The following is a 27281-nucleotide window of genomic DNA, read 5'->3' as shown; positions in this document are numbered from 1 at the left end:
CTTTAGTCTAGTTCTTTCCTCTGTGAAATACATCCTGACTTTAGTCTACAGTAGGACAAGTTACTTTATTTAATAAGTTCAGAGTGCACGCTATATGTTAGATACTGAGCAAGGGGTGAGGAAAAGACATGTAAGCTAATAATTCTGTCAATAAAAGAGGTAAAATAAAAATGCCACCTGAAATTAAAGAACTCTCACCCCTTGAATAGAAGGAACCAGAAGGCTCCAGAATTACCAGATGAACTGGGTCTTGAAGGATAAATAACAATGGAGTATAAAAGGGAAATTTTTAAGCAAACTGGGAACATGGAACCAATGTGGGGATTTATGAGGGGATCTGGGGACTGAGGTAGTGTGTGAGTGAGAGTATTGGGAGATAATGCAGGATTAGTACATTGGGATCACACTTTGGAAATGTCTGAAAGAGATTAAGGAATTGTGGTTGTTCAAAAAATAACAGCACATAGTGGGGACTTGATGATCCAGAGCTGTGCTCTTTGTATACTCTCTTGCATACAGGGATGTAGGAAGAGGAATGGATGTGAGGTAGAAGGCAAAGTTTGGGACACACTGAATTTGAGATGATAATCAGGACATCTAGAGGAAGAGGTTTTGCAGTTAGAAGTACTGCCAGTACCTAATAGTGACTGAGGACATACTTAATGTTTATAGAACAAAAAAATGACTAAAACTCTGGAGAGGCCAGAGATCTGGGCATCATCCAGAGAAGATCAAGTCAAGTGGATATAAGCAAAGAGACACACATCTTTCATGCAATAAATATTTACTGTGTGTCAGACTTGTAGGTGTGAAAGGGCCTTTAGTTTAGATCTCTTTCCTGCTTCTATTTTTAACTTATCTGCCCCAGCCCACTACATATTGTGTTCATTTGTTGTTTCACAGGTATATCATGTGTCACCTAGATTGCAAATTCCCTATATGCAGGGATACTTTAAAATTCTTTTGGATACCATAATACAGTATTAGACACATACCTGACACTCTGTTAACAATGAATGATAAACATGAATATCCAACCAAAAGAAGAGCCCAAACCCAAGCTGCATGAATGAGAATGGGTCATTTTACAGGAGGAGAGATGAAATGTATGGCCCATCGTAGTTTCTGCCAATCAGCTGTAGGGTTGCAACTATGACTTAGGTTTCCTATGCCCAGTTCAGTTCTCTATTGCCACTTCCAGGTTTCTCAGGGCACTTCTACCTACCTCCTAGTGTCTAAGACCACTCAAGCAACACACCTTTTATACTGTATCAAATCCCAAACACAAGGCACAGAGTGGACAGGACACTTTTAACTTGATTGAGGTTCTTTTTAATTAAAATCTTTGCAATAGAGACCACAGCCTGCAGGGCGAGCAGCCTCCCAAATGTTTCCTGCCCCATGACTTATAGACTGAAGCAGAATTTGATTTATTCCCTATCTCCTTCAGTCTCGGTGGCTAAGGGGTGATGGATGGAAGTGGAAAGAATGACCAAGAAGAGGCAAGGATGAGGCTCAGTCTTAAAATAAAAATCCTGAAGGACCTCAGCTTCAACCAGCTCAAGTTTGTTTTACAGCTGTTGATCACTGACTTCCAGCCAACTAGAAATAAAGTACAGTTTTGCAACCTCAGCTGATGGCAACAGGAGGGGCTTTCCAGAACTTGGACCTAGTTTGCACTCGTTTCCAACATCACAGCTGCCAAAATCACCAAAGGAGATTTCAGAACAGCTCCTCTACCCTCTCATTCCACTCAATGGGAGGCCCAGGCTTCACCCCACAGAGCAGTCCATCAGGCAGGCTTCATTTACGCTTCTTCTCCTGTGTGCTGGTGAACCAAGAGTCTAGGAGCTTCTTGCTGTAGTATAACTGCCAGGCATGCACTTGGACTGCCAGCACCAACACCAGGTACATGACAGAGACAGCGGAAAAACCAAAGAGGAAGCGGTAGGCCTTGCCATGGCGGTAGAGCTGCTGTGCAGCAGGGAACATCTCCATGCTGCCATAAATGAGGGGAGCGATGGAAAAGAGCCCCATGCTGATCATGGAGAGCACCAGGTAGCTAATGTTGTTACGGGGGAAGGAGAGGAGGCCCAAGACAGAGGGCACAATGCTCAGCAAATACGGGTACTCCCACTGATAGGGCATGGCCACCTGATCATGTGACAAGAGCCTCAGGTGTCCCACGCTCATCTTGGCAACCAGCAGCAGCCATATGACCAGATGCACGTAGATCAGCTTCTTGATTTCATACTTGAGGGTCACACTGTGGGGCAGAGCAGAGGGAGAAGTACCTTTCATTCAAAATTTTCTGACCACCAAGTATATGCCAGGCAACTATACTGGACAATGGGATACAAACGTGAATATGATATAGTCCCTGCCCGGAGGCTGGGCACAAGGAACAGAGGAAGAAAATATAATTAGAAAACGAATTGGAAAAGCTCTAGTAATTATATGTTGCAAAATAGATGGATCACAGGAAGGAGTAATCAATTCTGCTTGGGATAGGATGTCTGAGACAGCTAACTAGAGAAAGGTGACATTTGAGCTGGGCTCTGAGAGGTGGATGGAGATGGGCATTCTAAGCAGAGGTAATAGTATGCAGGCAAAAAGGCATAAGCATTTGTGTTCCAGGAAAGCAAGTGGTTGGGTGTGGCAGGAATACGCTGTAAGGGGAAGGGGAGTAGCTGGATATGAAACTGTAAAAACTATGAAAGAGTCAGTTTAAAGGCAGAAGAGTATTTCAGAGCTGTGTTTAGAAAGATGACTTTGCACCGTAGGGATACAGCCTGGAGGAAAGAGGCAGTGGCAGTCAGGAAATAAGCTCAGGCTGCCCATAATTCTCAAGCTACAGTCGATTTTTCATCTAAAGGCAGCACGTATTTCTCTTATTCTTCTAATTCTCTCAGGTCCTAAATGTATCCTCTTCACACTCGCAAGGGCAGAGGTTCTGCTCTGGACAGGCACAACAAGACTTGCTTGGGCTGTGAGGTCCTCTTAGGCAAGGGTCTAAGGATAAAAATGAAGTGAGGGTCCAAAGAGCTTGTCATTTTTTTAAACTCTGGAGAGAAAGATGTGAAAAACACTGACAGCGTTCAATGGATTTAAGGAAAGAAAATCTCGTTTTAAAATTTTTATTTCAGGGGCCAGCCTGGTGGCATAGTGGTTAAGTTCCCACACTCTGCTTCAGTGGCCCAGGGCAGCCCCGGGGCTCACAGGTTGGGATCCTGGGCACTGACCTACGCACCGCTTATCTAGCCATGCTGTGGCAGTGTCCCACATATAAAGCAGAGGAAGATGGGCACCAACCTTAGCCCTGGGCCAATCTTCCTCAGCAAAAAGAGGAGATTCGCAACAGATGTTAGCTCAGGGCTAATCTTCCTCACCGAAAAAAATTTCTTTTATTTTAAAAATATCCATTATAGAAAGTGTGGAAAGGTAGGTAGGGGTAAAATTAGTCACCTCTAGACTTCAAGCTCCATGAAGGCAGGGACCAGTTTTATTTGTTTGTTAATAAACTTGTTTATTGACGGTATAACATGCATACAAAGACCAGGTCTGCTTTTGCTCAATTATATCCTCAGTGCCTAGCACAATGCATGATGGGTAGAAGCTCAACAAATATTTGTCAAACAAATAAATGAATGTAGAAATACCCCTTACGTGGGGTGTTCATAAAATTCACTTTAGGCAGGGAAAGGCTGGACTTTAGGGTCCACATCCCCCTAAACGGCCCAAAATATAACAGCTACCACGTATTGGGCAGACTCTTATTATGTGCTAGATCTTATGCTACGTCCGTTACACGAACTGTTAGCTCACTAACTCTTCACCCAAACCCAAAAGGTAGATTACGTCTCCCTTCGCAGATGAGGAAACCGGGGCTCAATTAGAAATGAGGCTCCCGAGGTCCAGCATCGCCGTCACTCCGGCGGGGCTGGACCCCCTCGAGACACAGGGCGGATCCGAGTGGAGCGCACGGCGGCGACGGGGCTTCCCGGGAATGGGGACAGGCCCCGGGCCGCCACGGGAGGAGGGGGCTTGGCAGGTGCGCGGGGCCGGCTGGGAGTAAGACCGTGAGGCCGGGCCGGCGTCGCTCCCCAGGCCCTGCAGGCTCCGGCCGCGGCGGCCGGCGTGCTCCTCGCCTCAATTCATACCTCATCTGGTAGTGCATGGCGACACGCTCCCGGTGCTGAAAGTCGCTGCCGTCGGTGCCGGCCGCTCGCGGGCCTGCCCGAGACGCCATTGTACCCGCCCAGAACCCCGGAGCCCCTCAGGCCGACGCGCTGCCGGGACTACCGCGCCAAACCGCCTGCAGAACCCGGTCGCACCGCCTCAGTTCCTCCAACCTAACAAAAGCCCGATTCTCGGAGAAAAGCTTCCGGCCTCTCTGTCTCGGGAGGACCGACTCTGTGGTCACTCCCTCTCCGCGCCCCCCGCCGCGCACGCGCACACGTACACGCACGCGCGCGCTCTCGCTCTCTCGGGCACACCGCGTCCTGCCTCTCCGCGTTCCGAACGTGCAAGAAGTTAATCCTCGTTGCTGGCGTGTTTTTGCCGTCTGCACCGGGGCAGGTTCTCCAGCGTCTCTAGCAGTTTCACTTTCTTAAACTCCGATACGAGTTTAAGATGCCGCTGTCCCCAGTTCACAGATGGGGAAGCTGAAGCTTGGAAGGGTTCTGTGACTTCTCAAGAGCGCTTATCGTTCACACAGTCTCAGAGTTTGTCTCCATGAATTACTTAATCATTGCAAAGAGAAAACGGGAACTTTACAGTGGAGAAATCGGGTACGCACCCCCTTAACAAGGTGATCCATGTTAACTTGACCACTAACGAGACAAACTGACACTTCGTGCGTCTGGATACGCTGAGGACACAGCATCACTTATGTGATACTCCTGCCAAAGATACTTAACCTGAATCTAATCATGAGGAGATGACAGACAAACTCAACTTGAGGGACATTCTACAAGAAAGGTGGAATGTACTTTTCAAAAATTTCAACAAAACTTTTAAAAACCATGTTCTGAGTATCCACTATGCACTAGGATACCATGCTATGATCCGAGGGCACAGAAATGAGACAGACAGATGGGGTCCCTGTCCCCTGAGGGATCACAACCCAGAGGGGGGAAGAACCTACACCCGTGAAGCTATGAAATAGGGTGCTCCTTGGCATGAGGCTGAGGGAGCAGATAGGAGGCACCTCCTCCCACTTCAAGGATTAGGAAAGTCTTTCTAGAGTGAAGACCATTGAGGCCTGGGTAGGAATTAGCTGGAGTCGAGGGGTGGAAAGGGGTTTTCACTTCAGATGTAAACGCCCAGAATCCAGAGGGAGCTTGGCTGTTAGAACTGAAAAACTTCACAGTGATTGGAGCATTTGAAGGCCGAAGTAAAGAGTTAGGACTTTATCCCATTGTTGGGGAGTCATTAAAAGGTTTAACCAGCAGAGTGACAGGTTTGTGTTTTTAAAACTAGAGCAAAAGGTCTATTTGCTATATGGAGAATGGGTTGGAGGGGACCAGGGTGAAGCAGGGGAATTGTGTGAAGGCCACTGCAGTAATCCAAGCAGGCACGAGGGTGGCTTGGGCTAGGGAGATGGCAGTGGAGAGAGAGGAACAGATGTGAGCTACTTGGGATTTAACACCTGGAGCTGGGCAATAAGAGCACATGCAAATAAGGACATATACACAAAAGAGAGTCTCTATGTCTAGGATCTGGGAAAGGCAAGCAAGAAATCAGCAACATTTATTGAGCACCTACTATATGCTAGGCGTGTTCACACACATGAACTCATTCTCTTCTCCCAATACCCTTGTGAGTAATTACTATTGTTTTTCTGTTACAGAAGGGGAAATTGAGGCTCAGAGAGAGGAAGTGACTTGCCCAAAGTCACACAGCAGCAGGACTATGATAAGATCTCTGACCAAGGTGATCCTAGGGCCCGGGATTTTTTACTGCCCCTGGTTGAGGAATAACTAAGAGGGTTCAGGACCTACTGAGGGAAAATCAACTTTCTAGGGTATGGGCCAGGAATATCTGTCTCCTCCCCCTATACTCTCTAGAATGTCTTTCCTTGCGCTAGGGAAATCCTGCTGACCCTTTAGAATCCCTCTCATTACTCCAACAAGAATCACCTGCTCCACATCAGCCCCCATTGTTCTTGCTCAGTGGGTTCAGTGTTTGTTAAGCCTGGTCTAGGACCATCTCTGATAGAATCACCCAGGATTCTTATGAAAAACATAGATTTCTGGGCCCTACCCTTACCCAAATGAATTATTCCTCAGGGTTGGGCCTGAGAATGTCTATTTTTAATCTGAAGTGTTGACTACGTAATGCATTTATGTGGTTTAGAAATCAAACACTATAATAAATAATAAATTTATGCACAATAATTACATGAAAAGATGTTCAGCACCATTAGTTATTAGGTAAATGCATTCCAAAAATTTCTGAGATGCCACTTCACACCCACTAGGATGGCTAAAATTAAAAAAGACAGACAATAACAAGTGTTGGTGAGGATGTGGAGAAATTGGAGCCCTCAAATATTCGTGGTAGGAATGTAGAATGGTAGAGCTACTTTGGAAAACAGTTTAGCACTACTTCAAAAAATTAAACGTAGAGTGAATCTATGACCCAGCAATTCCATTCCTAAGTATACACCCAAGTGAAGTAAAAACATACATCGACACAAAAATTTGTACATAAACGATCAAGACAGCATTACTTATAATAGTCAAAAAGTGGAAACAACCCATATGTTCATCATCTGATGAATGGATAAAAAATTTGGTATGTCCATGAATGGAATATATTTGGCAATTAAAAAGGATACATGCTATCACATGGATGAACCTTGAAAACATTATGTTAAGTGAAAAGCTAGTCACAAAAAACCCCATGTTGCCGGATTCCATTTATATGAAATGTCCAGAATAGGCAAATCCATAGAGACAGAAAGTAGAGTAGTGGTTGCCAGGGGGAAGTAGAGAGTAACTGCAGTAGGTATGGGTGATAAAAATGTTCTGGAATTAGATAGTAGGGATCATTACACAACTTTGTGAATATACTAAAAACCATTGACTTGTACACTTTAAAATGTTGAATTTTAGGTATGGGAATTATATCTGAACAAAGCTATTATTTAAAAATGCAAGTGGTCGTAAGGGAAGGGCAATGATGGAAAGGCATGATCATTTGGAGCTCAGGTTCATAACCACTGGTGTGCCATGGCCCTTGGCAGCCTGGGAAAGCCTACAGACCTCTTCTCAGAGTGATGTTTTTAAATGCGTAAAATAAAATACATAAGATTACAATGAAAGAAAATAGTATCAAAATAAAGTTATCCAAATTTTTAAAAATATATGCAGTGAAAAATCCGACCCTCAACTCTGCTCCCCATGCTCCCAGATCTCAACCCTCCACCCCACACCACCCAACCAGGGAAATGCTTTTTTTCAGTGTTATTGTATATATTTCCAGAGGCTCTTGAAGAACGTACAAGCAAATGTAAAGCTATGTTGTTATTTTACGTTTTTAAAAATACAGAGGGTTGTGTATTATACACAATTAAAGACTTTGTTTTTTGTGTGTGTGTGTGAAGAAGATCAGCCCTGAACTAACATCCATGCCAATCCTCCTCTTTTTGCTGAGGAAGACTGGCCCTGAGCTAACATCTGTGCCAATCTTCCTCCACTTTATGTGGGACACCACAACAGCATAGCCTGACAAGCGGTGCCTCAGTGCGCGCCCGGGATCTGAACACGGGCCACCAGCAGTGGAGTGCGCACACTTAACCGCTACGCCCCAGGGCTGGCCCCAGGGCCGGCGACAAGACTTTGCTTTTTGTTTTAACTTAATATATCTTGTCAATATTCAGAAATCAAGATCTGCGAGCTAGGTGTGTTCATTCCTGTTGGTATGTTGCTGATCCCAGGCCTTTATTGAAAGATTTTAAGCAAAAATATATATATATTCTCTAGTGAATCCAAGCAAAAAAGTAAAGTGAGAATTCTCCTATTCCAAGATAACTAATGATGTGGTTGTGAATGTCCTGAATCGTTATCCTTATATATAACTTACTTAAATGGGGTTATGCCGTATGTAGCCTGAACTTTTATTCTATGACATGCCATGGGTCTCTTTCCATGTTAATCAGTATCGCATAAAAGTTAGTAAATGCACGTTATGGAGCATGTACTCTGCCAGGTAACTTATAGCATTTCTTGTAATCAGACCCTTGAGCTAGTTGCTACTGTTCCCATTTTCTACAGGCAGAGGCCAACTTTATTCACTGGGATTTAAACCCAGACTGTCATCTCATACACTTTAGCATTTAATCCTTGTGAGGACTCTAAGTCTGTACTTGCCTTAACTTTTTAGATGATGAAACTACTTCAGAGAAAGGTGATAACTTGCTTAAATTCGGAATAATGAAGAAGGGGAGCTATACTTCAAACCTATGTCTGTTTAGCTCTAGAGTTGCACTATCCAGTGCAGTAGCTACTAGTTCTATGTGGCTACTGAACTCTTAAAATGTGTCTAGTTGAAACTGAGATGTGCTTAAGTCTAAAATACATGTAGGACTTTGAAGACTTAATATAAAAAAAGGTAAAATCTTATCAATTTTTACCTCGATAATATGTTATCATATTTTAGATTGAATTAAATATATTACAAATAATTTCACCTGTTTTTATTTTAATGTGGCTATTAGAAAATTTAAAATTACATCTTTGTGATAAAGAGCATCTATGAAAAACTCACAGCTAACATCATCCTTAATGGTGAAATTCTGCAAGTTTTCCCCCTGAGATCAGGGATAGATAAGGATATCTGCTCTTGCCACTTCTATTCAACATCGTATTGGAGGTTCTAGTCAGGGTGAACAGGTAAGACAATAAAATAAAAGGCATCCTGATGGGAAAGGAAGAAGTAAAACTCTCTCTATTTGCAGATGACATGATCTTGTACATAGAAAACCCTAAGGAATACACACACACACACACACACACACACACCCACACACACAATTAGAGCTAATAAATGAGTATAGCAAGGTTGCAAGATATAAGAACAATATACACATATCAATTGTATTTTTATATACTGGCAATGAACAATCTGAAAATGAAATGGAAAAAATTCCATTGATAATAGCATCAATAAGAATAAAACACTTAAGACTAAATTTAACAAAAATGTAAGACTTATAGATTGAAAATTAACATTGTCAAAATAGGTTAGATTGAAGACCTAAAGAAGACCTAAATAATGGAAAGACAAATGTGCTCAGGGATTGGAAGACTTAATATTGTTAAGATGGCAATACTCCCTAACTTGATCTGCAGATTCAATGCAATCCCCATCAAAATCCTAGCTACTCTTTTTGTAGATATTGACAAGCTGATCCCAAAATTTATATAAAAATACAATGGACCCAGAATAGCCAAAACAATCTGGAAAACGACAAAGTTGGAGGACTCAAGTATACTTCTTGATTTCAAAACTTATTACAAAGCCACAGTAATCAAGACTCAGTGGTATTGAGATAAGGATAGACACACTGTATTAGTTTGCTAGGGCTGTCATAAGAAAGTACCACAGAATGGTACTTAAACAGCAGAAATTTATTTTCTCTCAAATCTGGAGGCTAAAAGTCTAAGATCAACGTGTTGTCAAGTGGTTTCTTCCGAGGCCTCTCTCCTTGGCTTGGAGATGGCCATCTTCAAGTTCACATGGTCTTGCCTGTGTGTGTGTCTCTTTGTCCTAGTCTCCCCTTCTAATAAGGACACCAGTCGTATTGGATCAGGGCTGCCCCTAACGACCTTATTGTAACTTAATTACCTCTTTAAAGACCCGATCTCCAAATACAGTCACATTCTGAGGTACTGGGGTTTAGGACTTAAACATAGAAATTTTGAGGGGTTACAATTCTGCCCATAATACATACAAATCAATGGAACCGAATTGAAAGTCCAGAAAGAAACCCATGTATCTATGGTCAATTAATTTTTGACAGGGTGCCAAGACTATTCAGTGGAGAAAGAATAGTTTTTTCAACAGATGGTGCTGGGATAATGGGATATCCAAAGGCAAAAGAATGAAGTCGGATCCCTACCTCACTTGTACAAAATTAAGTCAAAATGGATTAAAGAGCTAAATGTAGATCTAAGACCATGAAACCCTTAGAAGAAAACATAGTATAAGTCTTCATGACCTTTGTTTCTTAGATATGGCACCAAAGCACAAGCAACCAAAGGAAAAAATTGGACTTCATCAATGTTAAAAACTTTTGAGCATCAGGGGCCGCCCCAGTGGCATAGTGGTTAAGTTCTCACGCTCCGCTTTGGTGGCCTGGGGTTCACAGCTTCGGATACCTGGCATGGACCTATACATCGCTCATCAAGGCATGCTGTGGCGGCGTCCCATATACAAAATAGATGAAGATGGGCACAGAGGTTAGCTCAGGGCTAATCTTCCTCAGCAAAAAACAGGAAGATTGGCAATGGACGTTAGCTCAGGGCCGATCCCCCTCACCACAAACAAACAAACAAACAAAAAGCAAAACATGTGTCAAAGGTTTTATTGAACTCACTAATTAATGAGAGAACCAGCAAGAAGTTGCAATCAGTTCAAAGGAGAATTCAAAATCCCACCCACATATAGGCCCATCGAGAATGCTGAGATAAATGTATAGATACAAACTTGGATTTTTCCGTGGGGGCAAGAGGGATGAAATCATTGTCCTTCCATTGGACAGAATTAATTGGCATGTCTATGGACAATGTCATTTGTATTGTCTAATGAACTTCTTTTTACTTTACTTTTGAAAGTCTAATCAGGTATCACAGGAAGCACGAGAATGTGTTAAATCCTAAGATGAGTACTGTTGTGCTAGTTTTTCCCGAATTCAGCTGCGCCAGTGGTACTCTAGAGAATTCTTACCCCTTTAGGTGATGTAGCCACTGAGGCAGAGGCATCCGACTAGTTCGAAGCCACAAAGCTAGGGAGCAGCAGAGCACGGCCTCTTACCGCTTTCTTCTGACAGATTCTACTCCTCCCCAGTTGCTTCCTTTAGTATTCACTGAGCACCCACCGTGTGCCTGGCTATGCTGTAAGCTCAAGATAGAGACAAACAAGATATCAGAACAAGCTCCACGAGGGCAAGAATTGCTCTTGCCTCCAGTACCTTGACGAATGCTGGCACATAGCAGTAATTCAAACAATTGTAGAACCAATGAAGACACATGTGATCCTTGTTCTCAGGGGGCTTCTGAGAAATCCTGCTCAGGGTCCCCAGACTTCTGCCAGGATATACGTAGCTAGAGCACATCAGACCTTCCTGGTTTTCTGAGTTTGCTCTCTGAACACCCGATCTGCAGATGAGGGACCTGAGGCTGCATGGTTCTGCTTGCCAGAGGTGACACCCCGTGGCAGGTTTGAGCATGGTTCTGTGGCTAGAAGTTCCGTTCTCCTCCTATACCATGTCACGCCCCCTCTTGATCTGGGCTTGCTGCCAGTAGTTTGCAGATTTCCAAATCTAGAGCAAGAAGTTTCAGCCTTTAAACTCGGTCCATCTGGGGGAAGTGGGACTCTCAGGCCTAAACACAGTAGACATCTCAGTATCAAAAAAACGATAGCAAGCTGGAATCAGTGTAACGACTTAGTGGTGTCGGCTAGTTTTTTCTTAATTGTGGCAAAATACACATAATGTAAAATTGACCATCGTGACCACTTTTAAGTGTACAGTTCAGTGACCTTAACTATGTTCACGATGTTGTGCAACCGTCACCACTATCCATTTCCAGACCATTTTCATCTTCCCAAACTGAAACTCTGTACGCGTTAAACACTAACCCTCCACTCCCTCCAGCCCCTGGTAACCTCTGTTCTACTTTCTGTCTCTATGAATCTGACTATTCTAGTTACTTCATAGAAGTGGAATCACACAATATTCGTCCTTCTGTATCTGGCTTATTTCACTTAGCATAATGTTTTCAAGCTTCATCCATGCCGTAGCACGTGTCAGAATTTCTTTCCTATTTATGGCTGGACAGCTGGGTTTAAGCCTCAGTTCTCTATTTTGAGAAATGGGTATATCTCAGGTATAGCCTTTAAAATTTTAAAGTACTTTCATGTGTAGAGGTTTATGGTTCTAATTGCCTTTCTGCCACCCTCCACCTCAACCATAACGTAAGTTCACTTATTGAATGGAGGTTAATAGAGGACTCAAGTTTTAGTATCGGCCAGGAAGTTTTTATTTTCCTTTTGTTTCCACTCCCGGATGCCCCCGGACTAGACATCCCTAGTGACCCTCACCCATCTTTTTTAAACAGATTTGGATAAGAACTTGGTTAAAGTAGTCAAGCATCCAACCAGATATTCGTGATGTTTCTCCTGTTCTTCTACACATCAGGCCCCACATTAAGTGGTTTATGTTATTTCAACCTCCTAACCTTGTGAGGGATCAAAATGGCATAGTCCGATTTTACAGATGAGGAAGCAGAAGCTCAGTACTGGAGCAGTTTGCCAAGGTTCACACAGCTAATGAGACTGGATTAGAACGCAGGCCTGTCTGACTCAAGTTCTCTTCTCAGTACATTCTAACACCAGGCGTGGAGAACTTCATACCCAGCACTCAGAAAATTAGCTAGAGTACAAATGACTCGGAAACGCTTTGGAGTCTAGAACAGAGGTCGTGAAGGGCAGAGCCATATTACGTCGATCAGTCTGGCTGGTCCAAAGTAGTATTACAGAAATAAAAGGCCTTCGTAAACGAGCTTGAATTTTGCCTGAGAAAATTGGGAGGTTACGGACATCTCAATTAAGGTACAATTGCAGGTAATGCCTGCAGACCATTTCCCATTTGCTGAGGGAAGGCAGCACCTGTTCCTGTCTGCACATCGCTCTACAGTTTATGAAATTATGAAGGGAGCATGGGGGAGGAGGCATTTTGGGGATGCAGGGAGGGGTTTTCCACATGTTTTGACTCTAGTACCTTCTCATTCCACCCAGGAAAGCTCTTCGCTGGGCCCTCTTCAGCATGCAGGCCACAGGCCATGTGTTGCTTGGTACCTCCTGTTACATGCAGCAGCTCCTGGATGCCCCAGCGGGAGGGCAGCCCCCCCAAGGACAAGGCCCCACCCCTCACCCCATCCTGTCTGAAGATACTGCAACAAAAGCCCAAGTCCTTGGAGGTCTTCCCCAGCCAAGTCTAGACTGGGGACCCCGTGCTCAGCTGGTAGCACGCTCAAGCCAGTAGCTAGAGAGCGTCTTACCTCGTCACACCTCCCTCACCTTCCTCATGAATGAGGAAGCAGGGGGAAGCAAAGGGGAACTGAGGGTTCTTGGCCTGGCCCAGCTCCTTTCTGCCCAAGGGAGCTTAGCTGACCAAGACTGGTCACCAGCAGGCTAGGCACGCGGTCTGCCCCTCAGCTACCTGTCTTCACATGCTACACCTGCATCACACTCCCTACCTCCTGGCCCCCGCCCCGAATACCCCTGAGTGAATTGTCAAGCCCACTAGTGTATGTCATTAGAGAGCTTGCGATAAATTATTTATGCTGATACATCTTCTTTGCATGTGTTCTTTGGGGGTGAGGGTGGAGTTCTATCTGGGAGATTCGAAGGTCTAAGGGAAGAGAGGAATCTGCGGTCAACCCATTCTCCACAATGCGGGTTACAGGAAACAGCACTTTTTGTACAAAAGAAAAAAAAATTGCAGTTGATTCTGGAACTAATGTCTGCTTAATCGGAGACTTGAACAGACCACGTAATCAATAAGACAAATGACAATTTCCAAAATAAGTGTGCCTATGAGAAGGGCTTTGATTGGCAGGTGGGATGAAGGCACTCTTCTCATTTCTCAGTCTTGTGTTTATTACCACCTTTTAATTAAGAGTTTAGGTGGGAAAGCACTAATCAGGCTGCACTGCGCTCTCCACCAGGGCCTTCCCTGGCTTGCCAGGCAGCTTGTCTTGCATGTTCAGAACCTTCAACCTCAGCATTTCAAAATGAGCTATTAGGGAGCCACAGAGAAGATTCGTTTCTCATGAGTGTGAGCGGGCATTATTTCAACACAGGGCAACTGGCACAAGACAAGCACGAAAGACGAGGTATGCCGGTGGCTGTGTTTAGTCCATGGCTCTCTGATTCAAAACTGTGTCCTTTCTGACCCTTGCTGTAAAGCCTATCGGGGTTTGTTAAACACCAAGACCCAGGCCTGTGTTACCAGAGCTAGAGTTGGCGAGTTACTGCTGGCAGCCGCCCCACAGCCTGCAGCCAGGCGTGGGAGGAGCTGCCAGAGCTCGGGAGAAGATCTCTACTCTGGGCTTTCCTGCTCCTGCGGTTGTGGCTGGAGGCCCGGCTCAGTGCTGTCCTGGATCCGCGAGCGGGCCTTCTGGCATGGAGGCACGATGTTTACGTCAGCCAGAAGAGATTCCTGGTCAACCCTTGCTGAGGCTGTGGCCTATGTGCTCCTCCTGTGAAGCTGGGCTGGGGGTGGTGGAAGTTTGGAATTTGTTCCAACTCCCCTGCTCCTGAGATTCAGCGTTTCGCACGTGAGTCCTGAGGGACTGACCGGAGCCCTCCCAGCCCAGGGAAAATTAGGTTCTGCGTTTTCTTCCAGGAGGCTAATGGAGTCGCACCAGCTGTGGGCAGTGAACAGGACAGGGCAGCCTTTGACCGGGCTGGAGCGTGTGGAGGGCAAACTCCAAAGAGCACTGGAGGGCAGGAGGGCCCAAGGCCGGGCCAAGCACTGCCAGGGGAAGGGAGGTCTGCTGCAGGTAAGGCAGGCTGGGTCCCAGTCCCTCTGCCTTTGTCTTTCCATCTCTGCTCAGGCTGGTACTTATGCATGCACAGGAGACCTTTCAGAAGAGGGATTCTAAAATGCCGGGGGGCCTTATGACACAGCACGGTACCGTCTGAGTCCAAAACAAGATAAAACCACTTGCATTCTTGCCAAGTTTCTTGCCAGGCCTGTCTGTATTTGTGCATATCTTTTTAAAAACTCATTATTTAAATCTTTGAATTAAAAACACATGTTCCTTGAGGTATAATTGGCATACAATAAAACTTATCCTTTTAAGGCATATAGTTCAACTAAGTTTTGGCAAATTCATATATTTATGTAACCACCATGTCCGGCATTCCAAAAAGCTCCCTTATGCCCCCTTCCAGTCAATCCCCACCAGCCCCCCAAGCCCCTGGCAACCACTGACTTTTTGTCCTCCTATATAGTTTGCCATTTCTACAACGTCAAGTAAATAGAATCACACGATCTTTTTTTTGTGTGTGTGAGGAAGATCGGTCCTGAGCTAACATCTGCCAATCCTCCTCTTTTTTGCTGAGAAAGATTGGCCCTGGGCTAACATATGTGCCCATCTTCCTCCAGTTTATATGGGACGCTGCCACACCATGGCTTGACAAGCAGTGCGTTGGTGCACGCCCAGGATCTGAACCTGCGAACCCCAGGCCGCCGCAGTGGAGCACATGCACTTAACCGCTTGTGCCACTGGGCCAGCCCCCACAGAATCTTTTTTAAAAGATTTATTTCTAAACTTATTTTTGTTTAAAAAATTATTGTTTGACAAATTTTTATGAATCATACATTCTTTTATATCTAGCTTAGATTTTTAACCTAGGAGTGTGTGTGTGTGTGTGTGTGTGTGTGTGTGTTTGTGAAGAAGAAATATATCAGTGAAGTAAAATATTTAAGCAGTTCCAAAGGGTAAAAATAATTAGTTATCTTCTCACCTCTGATTCCCTGTCCAGAAGCCACCGCCATCTCATTTTTGTGTGTCCTTTCAGAAATGCAGAACATATAAATATAACAGATATATATATCACATGCACACACACATATGCATATTCTAGTCACACGGTCCTTCACTTTGCGTTTTTGATTTAATATATTCTGGAGATTGATTCACATAGCACATATAGACCTACATTTTCTTCAATTAATGGTTGCATAGGTTTGTGCTACAACTGACTTAGCCGCTCCTCTGTTGATGGATTTGGGTTAATTTGCAATCTTTCGCTAATGCAAACAATGAGTTGAGAGTTACAGGGCTCGTAGTAAATAGATAAAAATAAATTCACAGGTTGCATGTAACTTTTCTATAGTTGTAATTACAGGACAGAACCCATTTTGGTCTTTGGTCTTTTTCACTAACGTCTCATTTCTTCTGTCGCTCCCGCCCTCTGCCGCCCCTCCTCCCCACAGCTTTTTCTCCTGGTGAACTCCTATTGGCTCTGCACAGCCCGTCAGTCACAGCCCCTGCCGGGAGGCTTGCTCTGATTTCACCCGGCTCCTCGCTCTTCCCTCTCTCGGCACCTCCCGAGCGATTAGCAAGGGGAGTTGTGATGCTCTGATCTAACCCGGCGACCTTCTTGCGGATGGGGCCCGAGTCTTGTCGATCTGTGTCCAGTTCCCGGATGCCAAGGTCTGGCACAGAGTTAGCATTCAAAAAATGTCGAATAGGGTGATGTATTAGATATATTTCTCCTACAGAGCTAGTCGCAGGAGAATTTATGTTTCCAGTTTTGAGATTTGTTTTGTTTTTGCTTTGAAAAATAATGCTGTAGTGAACCTCTTTCTGCCTCTGGCCTTTTTTTCCTTTTGGATTATGCACCAGGCTGTGTTCTGCGAAGCGGATTACTGGACCAACAAGTGTGGATTTGTTTTTTTTTCGATTTGCCTTACAAAATTGTGCAGGATGGTGGTTTTTTGAAGTCAGAAGTCTCCTAAGAATTGCAGTGGTAATCCGAACACCTTGACCTTTTGTCTCGGTTTTGCGCTAAGACAGGTTCTCTGACCCCGGCGAGAATCAACTCCTCTGCTCTGTGCCTTAGTTTCCCCAAAGCACAGACGTGAATTGACGCATTTCCTTCCCCGGCCAAGCCAAAGCTTCGCCTTCTCACGGCTCCGAGCCCCGCTACTCCGATTGACAGTCAATCTGACCGATGAGCGCGCTGTGGGCGGGGCTGCCCTTCTGGACACATGCGCACTGTCCTCGCCTCGGAGGACAGTGCGCATGTGTCCTGGGAGATGGGTGGCGGTTGTGTCTTGGGCCGCGCCTGGGGTGGCTGGCGGCGGGGTCCCGGGGTCCGCGCAGCGCCGAAGGCCGCAGCCTTTGGCACCGAGGGCCGGTGATTACGCACCCCCCTTCGTGGGGGAGGGAGGCGGGGCGGGGGTGGGGAGAGGGGTGTGCGCGGGGCCTGGAGTTAGGTAGATAGGGGGTTCTAATCCCAGCTCTGCTGTGTGACCCTAATCTAGTTACTCGGCCTCTCGGAGCCTCAGTTCTCTCCTGTGTCAAATGGGACCGGTCGAACCTGAATTTTCGAGAAGCTCAGCCCAGGCCTTCTGAGGCATTTGTCGGAGGCGGCAGGATTTGGGAATAGGTGGGGGGAGATAAGAATGGACGGCACCTCCGGAAGCAGTGATGCCCCTGTTGCTTATCCCACCCTTTCCAGGCATCAGCGGCAGCCTCGAGGCTCCAGCAGACGGTCGGGGCCCCTGGAGGAGCGGCCCTTCCCAGGGCTGCTGCGGCCCCAGAACCTCAGCCGGAAGGAGCTGGTCGATGTGCTGAGGGCAGCCGTGGTGGACCGGAAAGGTGAGGGCTGGGAGTGACAGCTGCGGAGACCCGGAAGGGGAGCAGTCCTCCCCTGAGCTTTCTGGGGGCCTGGCTGGGCTCCCTCCTAGAGGCTTTGGGGCCAAATCCTGGTTCTGCCTCCCACTAGCGGCAGGAGCTCACACCAGCTACGCAATCTCTCAGCCTCAGCGTCACGGGGACAGGGGTGTGGGGTGGGAGGCTGTAGATAACTAGAGAGCCTTGCCCACAGTAGGCGTTCCTCAATGGGAATTGCTGTAATAAAGTGTTCACTGATGGACAAAACACAGGCTTTGCAGTCATATCTAGGCTCTGTAATCCGCTTGCTGTGTGGCTATAGGAAAATAACAATTTCCCTGAGCCTCGGTCTCCATTCAGTGATTTATTAATTTTCTCAACTATGTATTGAGCACAGGCTATGTTTCAGGGACTGTTCTAGGCATGGCTGTATAGTGCTGAACAAGATAAGTATGGTTCCTGCCCTCAGGGAGCCAACATTTTAGTGAGAGAAACGAATTCACCAGGAAATAAATGAACAAGGTACTTACTAGTGATCAGTGCTATGAATAAAAGAGGGCGTTATGCTGGTGAGGAACTAGAGGAGGGCCGACATTAGACTGGGGTTTCAGGCCTCTCTGTGGTGGTGACATCTGAGCCAAGATGATATGAAGGAGCCAGACATGTGAAAATCTGAGACAGGGGAAACAGCAAGTGCAAAGGCCCTGAGGTGGCAGCAAGCTTAGCCTATGCGAGGGACAGAAAGAAACTCAGTTTAGGGTGTGGTGGATAACCATGTCTGAGAGGTGTAGTGGGGCCAGACGGTAAGATGAATTGAGAAAGTGCTTAGTACACTCTGCTGCTTTAGCTGTCGATGATGTTTGTGTACTATATGTTTCAGGACCTCTAGTGACGTTGAACAAGCCACAGGGTCTGCCAGTGACAGGTATGGGCAGGGGAAGGGGATGCAGTGAAAGGGGGTTTGATGTCTCTGAGGGAGGGAATCGTGAAGAGAAGGGGGCGGTGGGATGAAGCCAAAAGCCTCTGGGAGCAACTTGTACTTTTCCTTCTTTTTTTCCAGGAAAACCGGGGGAGCTGACGCTGCTCTCGGTGCTGCCAGAGCTGAGCCAGTCCCTGGGGCTCGCGGAGCAGGAGCTCCAGGTGGTCCGAGCGGCTGGGAAGTAAGTGGTGGGGGCTGATAGGAGGGTAGGCTAGGCATCGGCGTGGGTGGGGAACAGCTGCTTGGGAAGAAGGCTGGGTTGGGATTATAGAGGTCGGATGCAAGGAAGAGGAGGGAGCAGACAGAGCTGAGTTCAAGTCCTCCTGCACGAACTGTGGTCTTAGGCAAAGGGGGACACCTCGCTGAGCCTCCTCCCCTCAATCGTGACATGGAGCTGATAACGCCCGTGCTCGGGGGCGGTCCCTCCTGCAGCCCCGTACCCGTGGCAGGCACTGGGAGCCAACCCATGATATTCTTTCCTCCAACTGCCCTGGTCAGAGGTGGTACTTGAGATGAAATATTTCTGCACTTCCACAAATTCGTGGGCTTGTTTGTGGGGATTTAATTATTTAAGAGCTATATGTATAAAATTCCTCGCATAGCGCCTGGCACATGGTAGACATTTAGCAACTGGTGGTAACTGTTATGACATTTGGCTCCGAGCTCCCTGGGGGCCAGGGCAGAATGAGAACACAGTGAACTCCCTAGTCTTATTATCAAACATGAGGAAGCCTGACTTCTCAGGAGGAGGTCTGGGTTCTAGGTCTGGTGTTACTGTTTGGCCTTAAGCAGGTGAGTGTTCCTTCCTAGGGGTCTCCCTTTTTTGTGGGTGAGCCCAAGGGACTTTAACTTTTGTGATTTGTCCCCTTCCTCCAGGGAGACCTCTGGGCTTGTACTCCTCTCCAGTTGTCCCCAGACAGCAAGCCGTCTCCAGAAGTTCTTCCTCCATGCACGGAGAGCCCAGAGACCCACAGCCACCTATTGGTGAGAGGTGCTGGGAGGCTCCCAGGGTCGTGGGGAGGTCCCAGCAAGGCGCTCTGTGACCTCCTTCTGTCTCTTTCTCAGTGCTGTCACTGAGGGGGTCCCGGCTACTTCTGAGGGGAAGATCCAAGCAGCTCTGAAACTGGAACACGTTGATGGCGTCGATCTTGTGAGTCAGGGTCTGAGTGGGATAGAGGAAGGGACTTTGCAGACATGTTACCCCTACAGAGGAGTCAAGGGTGTAGAGTTGGGATGGCTGGCTCTCCTGTCCCCTAAAACAGGCAAGTGACTACCGCCTGTATGGTGGCCCTGTCCTGAGTCTGTTGGGAGCGGGGAGGGTCTGGGTGTAGCTCCCAACGTGTGTGTGACGCTTGTTCATTCTTGGGGGCTGACACCACAGGTAGTTCCAGTGAAATCTCCATCCCGAAAGGACATCCTGGAGGGTGTCAAGAGGACCCTCAGCCACTTCCGTGTGGTGGCCACAGGCTCCGGCTGTGCCCTGGTCCAGCTGCAGCCACTGACAGGTGGGTCTGGAGCCCTGGCCAGCCTTTACAACTGTATGTGGTTGAAGGAGGCCAGGGGGTGGGAGGAAGGTGGTGGGGTCAGCAGCAGCCTGGGGAGCCTCTGATGGACCCCAAGGGAGTGTGTGACCAGGCCCAGCTGAGGAGCAGTGCTTCTGCTGGAAGTCTGATGGCCATTCCTTTGCAGCTCGTCGGTTTGTTCTCTTAGTGATCTCAGGATCTTCTCTTTGTCTTTGGTGTTCTGTAGGTTCACTGTGATGAGGCTAGGTGTGTGGGTTTACTTGTATTGATCTTGCTTGGGATTCACTGTGCTTCTTGAATCTGAAGATTAATGTTTCATCAATCCTGGAAAATTCTTTCTCTCTTCAAATGTTGTGCCTCTTGCATTCTCTCTATTCTCTTCCTTTTGAAAGCCGAATAGACGTGTCACCTTTTCATCTACTCACTATGTCTCAACTTTTCTTTCATATTTTTTATTTCTTTATCTCTGCTGCATTCCGAGTAATTTCTTGAGATCTATCTTTCAGTTGAGTCATTTTCTCTTCATTTGGATCTAATCTGCCAGTTTAACCTATCCATTAACTGTATTTTTCACTTCTAGAAATTCTATTTGGTTTTTCTTACAAATACAAATTACCCTTTAAAAAATACATCATCTGTTTTTTTCTCATATTCTTTGTTCTTTTTTTTGTCTTCAATCATTTTAAACATACTTATATTGTATATCTGTAATTCCATTGTCTGAAATTCTGGAGGGTCTAATCCTATTATGTTTCACACTGGCTCTCACCATTGGTGGATTGTTTCCTGATTGCTCTGTGATTCAGGACTGTGAATTCAGGTTCAGCTGGGCCTTTATCTGTGGAAATCCTTTATTGCCTCATCACAGGAGGGGCTTTCCGGAGAGGTTCTGCCTTTGCGTCTGCTGAATGCCCCAGGGCTGTCACTGCTTCAGGACCTCTCTGAGTATTAGTGTCTCAGTTGGAAGTTCTCGGGTCACTCGAGTAGTGTTAGAGCCCCAAACCTGTGTGACAGCAGACTCATGGTTGTGATGTCTCGGGAAAACTCTTCCGTTCCCCTCATCCAGACCCAGGGTGATCATCTGCCTTCACTGGTGGCTGGCTTTTTCTCCTGGTCCAGTCTTTCTGAAATGTAGCCCTTTTAGGGTTTCATTTGGACACCAAGGCCTGGTCCCTGGCCCCTAGGTAGCCACTTAAACCCACACCCCCTGGACACCAAGATTGGCAACACCTCTAGAATAGGTGAAACATTGGCTTTCATGTGCTCTGGATTTGTCTTCCTTTTTGTGTTTTGGTCTTGGGACCTTACTTTTCTGTATGCCCAGCAGTGTGTTTAAAAGGATCACTGTTGGGCCGGCCCCGTGGCTTAGCGGTTAAGTGTGCGTGCTCCGCTGCTGGTGGCCCGGGTTCGGATCCCGGGCGTGCACCGACGCACCACTTCTCTGGCCATGCTGAGGCCGTGTCCCACATACAGCAACTGGAAGGATGTGCAGCTATGACATACAACTATCCACTGGGGCTTTGGGGGAAAAATAAATAAATAAATAAAATTATAAAAGGATGACTGTTCGTTCTTCCGCTGTTCCTAGGTGGTCTATAGCAAGAGAGTTTTTAGATTCTCCAGTCCACCAGACTGCCAGACGTGGAAGCAGAGTACAGCCCCTGGATTTGAATCCCAGCTTGTGGTGGTCGGCAAGTCACTTGTTTTTTGTTTTTTTTTTAAACAGTTTTATTTATTTATTTATTTATTTATTTATTTATTTATTTATTTGTTTGTTTATTTTGTGAGGAAGATCAGGCCTGAGCTAACATCTATTGCCAGTCCTCCTCCATCTTTTTTTTCCCCAAAGGCCCAGTAGATAGTTGTATGTCATAGTTGCACACCCTTCTAGTTGCTGTATGTGGGACGCGGCCTCAGCATGGCCGGAGAAGCGGTGCGTCGGTGCACGCCCGGGATCCGAACCCGGGCCGTCAGTAGCGGAGCGCACGCACTTAACTGCTAAGCCACAGGGCCGGCCCCCAAGTCACTTGTTTTTGAGCTTTGGTTTTCCTACCTTAAAATGGGAATGATGACAGGACCCACCTTATAGGGTCATCGGAAGGATTAAGTAAGTTCACATATGTGAAGCCTTTCGTCCCACGCCTAGCACATGGCCCCCCATTTCTGTATTTGTCAAGGTACTTTCGATTATAAGTTTCCCCAAAGTCAGTTAAAATTGGTGAAAACCCAAAAAGGGAACTTACTGGCTCCCATTGCTTAAAGTTCAGGCATGGCTGGATCCAGAGGCTCAGAGGATGTCATCAGGAAGCCGTCTCTCCATTCTTGCTTCTCGCCTCCTGCGTGCTGGCTTCTTTTTCCTTCAGGCGCTCCCCTGGTGAAGGCAGAGATGGCCAGGTGCTCCCGCAGCTCCGGGCTTGTACCCCACCACAAGGAGCGTTCCTTATTCCCAGGAACTTCAACAATAAATTCGGGGTTGTATCTCTTCCTGAGCAAATCCCGCAGCTGGGTGGTTGACAGCTATGACTGTCCTGACCTGGTCACGCACCCTGCTCTGGAGGCGGGAGTGGTGGCATTGACCTCACCAAAACCACACAGTCTGAGATGGGGCAGGGTGTTTCCCCAGAGGAAAGGGGGAGAGACTCTGCTGGGTGGGACAGGAGCAGCAGCTCACCCTCTGTCCTGTCTCTTCTGTCTCCCAGTGTTCCCCAATCAGCTGCAGGTGCACATGGTACTGGAGCTCTGCCCTGTTCTTGGGGACCACACATACTCTGCCCGCGTGGGCAGTGTGCTGGGCCAGCGCTTTCTGCTGCCAGCTGACAGCACCAAGACCCAAAGACAGGTACCCACACCCAGCTGCCTGCTGCCTTCTGGGGGTGGGGGTGAGGGGGGCAGCATCTCCAGGCATGAGCTGTGCAGCTTGGGACTGGGAGGCAGCCCTCTTGGCTTCCAAGGCTGTCTGTAGCCCTATCTTGCCCTGTGGCCTTGAGCAAGTGACGCCCTGTCTCTCTTGGGCCTCATTCTGCCCAGCTGTTCAATAAGGGAGTTGAACGGGCTGATTTCTAAAGCCCCTTCTGAGTCTGCTGTTCTTCTGGTACAAGGGGTAGAAGAGGTTGTGTGTGTGTATTAGGATACCTCTCTGCTCTAACAGAGTAACGTCAAAGTACCAGAGTCTTAACACAATAATTTCCCTCCATGTTAAGTCCAGTGAATGGGTGTGGGGTAGGGGTGGGCTTTGCCCCAGTCCCTCTGGGACTCAGGCTGTTGCCGTCCAGCCAGCAGATGATGGGACAGTGCGGGTTCCTGTGGGAGGTTTCCGTGGGCCAGGTCTGGCAGTGGCATACATACTTGCACTCGGTCACATGGCCTCGCCAAACTGCAAGGGGGGCTGGGAAATGTAGTTTAGCTGTATGCCCAGGCGGAAACTGATGTGGTGAGCCCCTAGGTTGTCTCTGCCGTAGTGTGGGTGTGTGTGAGTGTGTCCGTGTGCATGCGTAGCGAGGAAATGACTAACGATGATGGGCGTGGAAGGAGGGAAGAAGTACTTGCCTCACTGCCGTTTTCCTTAGAGCTGGTACCTGCTGGTTAGAATCACCTGGCTGAACGCTGATCTGCCTCTCCCACCCCAGGTCCTTGACGAAGCCCTCCTCAGACGTCTCCGCCTGAGCCCCTCCCAGGCTGCCGAGCTGCCCTTGCACCTCCACCTGCATCGTCTCCACCTCCCCGGTGCCAGGCCCAGGGATGCCCCCATCGAGCTTCTGGCACCCCTGCCCCCTTATTTCTGCAGGACCCTACAGTGCCTGGGACTTCGGCAGCAGTAGTCCTTCTGTTCTTGCCCTTCCTTCTTATCCCACTGGAGAGCAGTGGGGGCCTGGGGAGGATGGGCCTGTGGTCAGGCCTGAGGAGATGGAGGAGATGCCGTCAGTGGGGGGACTCCCAGTGGTCAGCAGTGCTGGCAGTGTGTCCCTGCCTTCTGCTCACTGCCACCTGATCTTGGGCAAGCCACGTCTCCTCATGTAGACTCAGTTTCCTTATCTGTAAAGTGAGGCTTATCCCCCTACCCAAAGATCAGAGATGCCAGGGGAGTCCCTGAACAGGAAGCCCGATGTTTGTCACTAGGTGGGAATTCTTGCTTTGTGGGGAGTGCTGGTGGCCTCTAGCTCTCATTCTGGACCTTGGGGTACAGGCCCCCAGCCTACCCTCTCTTCACCCTGCAGTAGAAAATGGAGCCAAGGCTAGCATGCTTCACTTTCTCCTTTTTATTTGGCGCTGCATCCAGGATAGGGGCAGTGTGGGTCGAAGCCAGGGCTCCTCTAGCCTCACATCCCCCATGCCCCTCCACCCCTGGTGTGCATTTCTAAGGAGCAGAGGTCTTGCTTGGGAGGCTCAGTGTCTTCATGAGGCAGCTTCCGCCTTGGGTTTGTCACAGAGTCTGGTCTTGACCTTGCCTTTGCCCTTGATCTTCGTATGGGTGCTAGGAATAGTTCCAGCTTTGAAGTGTAGAGGCCACAAGGTGCTTCCAGGATGGGGACCACGAAGGTGCTGGGGAGCCACAGCCTTGGTGTGAAAGGAGAGGAGAAGGAGAAGAAATGATCAGGAATCTGTCCAGGAAGGAGGTTCCGAGGGAAACAAGCCCTTCCCTTGGGGCTCCAGCCAGCCTGGGAGCTGCCCTCTGCCTGTGCCCTCCAGCCTTGATGCCGGGATTCAGCATGGCCTGCCAGGGTGCGAGTCACAGTTTGAGGCCCACCTTTCTCGGTTTCAAGTTGGATGCCAGCTTGAGCTCAGGATCCGGTGGTAAGGAAATCCTACCCTTGGCAGTAGGTACTGTTATGGAGGCCTTGCCGGTGGTCAACAGGGTCCTAGTGCCGACTGGCTTGCTGTGCTGCAGTCTGAGGCCCCCACCCTAGGGGGAAGGCAGCCGGGCCTTGGTGTGGAGGCTGGGGAAGTGGCAAGGGGCTGTGGGAGCAAGAGAGGCTGTGAGGGCCTGGGGAGGGCCCAAGGCTGGCCAGTTGCCCCTCCAGGTGTGTGTGGAGGGCAGGGAGGTAGGGGAGGTCACCAAATTCCAGTAAATCACGGAAGTCAAACAGCTGTGGTGGCTGCAACGCATTATCTTTGTCTTCGTCCTCTGCGGATGCAGAGCCCAGGCCTGGTGAGGCCCCTGTCCCTGCCCCATAGGCCCATACCAAAGCCTCAACCCTGAGACAGTGGGAACCATAGGAAAGGGACTCAGGAAGGGCAGCTTGTGGAAAGGCAGGGACTGCTCACCATCCTTGGTAGTGTCACTATTACCCACTACTGAGCTACCCAGATCCTGCGATGGTGGCAGGGTGGTCCCCAAGAGATGGATCTTCTCCACCCAACCCCTCCGGCACAAGAGGCTCCGGATCACTGCATAGTGGCCTTGGATCATAAAGATCTTCTTTTGCTGCAAGTTGAGAGAAGAATCCTTATTTAGTAAATATTGCCTAAGTGCCTGACGTAGGGAATATTTACAGTCTCTGCCTTCCCTGGGCAAAGGCAGCTGGGCCTTGGTGTGGAGGCCCAGGAATTGTCATTTTTAGCAGGTTCTTCAGGAAATTCTTATAGCCACCGAGTTTGGGAACCCCTAGTCAGAGTCCTAACTCCAGAGGTTGCGGGAGAAACAGCTGTGAGGGTCCATCTTTCCAAGATGGAATACAGATCAGAAGGGACTCTCGCCGATAGAGCAGGGGAGACAGGAGCCTATCGAGACTGCTTTTGCAAGTTTGGCAACAGAAAGAAAGGAGCAGAGTGAGTGAAGGGGAGAGGGTAAAGTGAGGTGGTTGGCAGGGATCAGAGTTTGAAGCCCTTCATTGGCCATGGCAGAGAACAGTTGGGTTTCATTTTAAAAGATAACAGTAGGGCCGGCCCCGTGGCGTAGTGGTTAAGTGCGCGCATGCTGCTGCTGGGGGCCCGGGTTCGGATCCCAGACGTGCACCGACGCACCGCTTGTCAGGCTGTGCTGTGGCGGTGTCCCACATAAGGTGGAGGAAGATCGGCACGGATGTTAGCTCAGGGCCAGTCTTCCTCGGCAAAAAGAGGAGGGTTGGCATGGGTGTTAGCTCAGGGCTGATCTTCCGCACGAAAAAAAAAAAAAGATAACAGTAAGCCGTTGGAGGATTTTTTTAAAACTAATTTTGAAACAATCTCAAACTAACCAAAGTTACAGGGAACAACACCAGACTTGCTGATTCACTTGAGGGTAAGTTGCCAGCCTGATGCCTGTCATTCCAGGATACTTCACTGGTCTTCCCTGAAGTAAGGGAAGGATATTCTCCTATGTAATTACAACACATCCACCAAAATCGGGAAACATCCAATGTTAACATGACTACCCTTTAATCCCGAGACTCCATTCCAGTGTTTCCAATCGTCCCAGTAATGTCTTTTAGAGCAAAAGAATCCAGGTCAGGATCAAGTGTTCTATTTCATTGTGCTTCTCTTTAGTCTCCCTCTGTCTGGAACAGTTCATCAATTTTTCTTGACTTGAATGGCCTTGGCTGTTTTGAAGATTATAAACCAGTTGTTTTGTTTCCTGGTCCTGCGTTTGGAATTGTCTATCTCCTCAATTCAGGTTGTATATCTGGTAGGAATAGGATAAAAATAGGTTGTCATTGCAAAATTGCATACAGTTTGGATTTGTCACATGACTGTTTAACTTTGACTATTTGAATAAGGAGGTGCAGTCAGGCTTCTCTGTGTAAAGTTATTATTGTTCCCTTTGTGTTTAATATTTTCTAGAGAGGTGCTTTGTAATAAGTAAACATCTCATTCTGCATCTTTCAACTTATTCATTTACATATATCAAGAGGGACTCAAATATTCCTATTTTAATAGGATATAAGGATGGTAACAGATTATTTAATGACAATCACATTGTCACACAGACTTTGCCAGTGGGATTCCCTCCGTCCCGACTTCTGTGGCCTTTTGCCATGTCCCCATCATGCTTTGAGTGCTTTCTGACTTTTGGGCACAGCAAGGTATTGCAGGCTCATCTTGTACCTCCCCTGCCCTAGCCCTTGATTTTGGTCGTTTTTCTAAGGAGGTCTGCTTCATTTTAGTGGAGAAGCATATTCAGAAAACAAGATCTGGGAGCTAGGTGTGTTCATTGCTGTTGGTGTG

At 47.5% G+C, this 27281-nt stretch overlaps 3 protein-coding genes across 7 annotated transcripts in view; 1 reads left to right on the top strand and 2 right to left on the bottom strand.

The window, feature by feature from the left end:
- Positions 1 to 1299: 1299 nt before the first annotated feature.
- Positions 1300 to 4412, bottom strand: JAGN1 (jagunal homolog 1). Its single transcript, XM_058564531.1, has 2 exons — positions 4161 to 4412; positions 1300 to 2266 (listed from the first exon to the last, which is right to left on the bottom strand). Exons 1-2 carry the CDS (start codon positions 4247 to 4249, stop codon positions 1804 to 1806), a joined length of 552 nt encoding a protein of 183 aa, XP_058420514.1. The 5' UTR covers positions 4250 to 4412; the 3' UTR covers positions 1300 to 1803.
- An 11984-nt stretch (positions 4413 to 16396) lies between these two features.
- RPUSD3 (RNA pseudouridine synthase D3) lies at positions 16397 to 24045 on the top strand. Of its 5 annotated transcripts, none has more exons than XM_058564515.1 (9): positions 16397 to 16454; positions 17485 to 17624; positions 18520 to 18564; positions 18700 to 18799; positions 19495 to 19602; positions 19684 to 19768; positions 20000 to 20123; positions 22841 to 22980; positions 23768 to 24045. In XM_058564515.1, exons 1-9 carry the CDS (start codon positions 16408 to 16410, stop codon positions 23957 to 23959), a joined length of 981 nt encoding a protein of 326 aa, XP_058420498.1. In that variant the 5' UTR covers positions 16397 to 16407; the 3' UTR covers positions 23960 to 24045. The 5 variants fall into 5 exon arrangements, with proteins under 5 accessions (XP_058420498.1, XP_058420506.1, XP_058420494.1 ...); XM_058564511.1 differs by lacking the exon at positions 16397 to 16454 and adding an exon at positions 16872 to 17160; XM_058564523.1 differs by lacking the exons at positions 16397 to 16454; positions 23768 to 24045 and adding an exon at positions 16868 to 17160 and having other exon boundaries at positions 19684 to 19789; positions 19993 to 20123.
- A 350-nt stretch (positions 24046 to 24395) lies between these two features.
- Positions 24396 to 27281, bottom strand: part of TTLL3 (tubulin tyrosine ligase like 3) — a 48559-nt gene continuing 45673 nt past the window's right edge. The window contains 2 exon segments of the mRNA XM_058564499.1: positions 24396 to 24545; positions 24548 to 24695. Of these exon segments, the coding sequence (XP_058420482.1) occupies positions 24496 to 24545; positions 24548 to 24695 (198 nt within the window). The 3' untranslated portion in view covers positions 24396 to 24495.

This window comes from Diceros bicornis, chromosome 2, assembly GCF_020826845.1.
Source record: "Diceros bicornis minor isolate mBicDic1 chromosome 2, mDicBic1.mat.cur, whole genome shotgun sequence".
NCBI classification, from domain to species: Eukaryota; Metazoa; Chordata; class Mammalia; order Perissodactyla; family Rhinocerotidae; genus Diceros; species Diceros bicornis.
The sequence above is the reverse complement of the archived record's forward strand: the minus strand, read 5'-3'. Positions and strand labels throughout refer to the sequence as shown.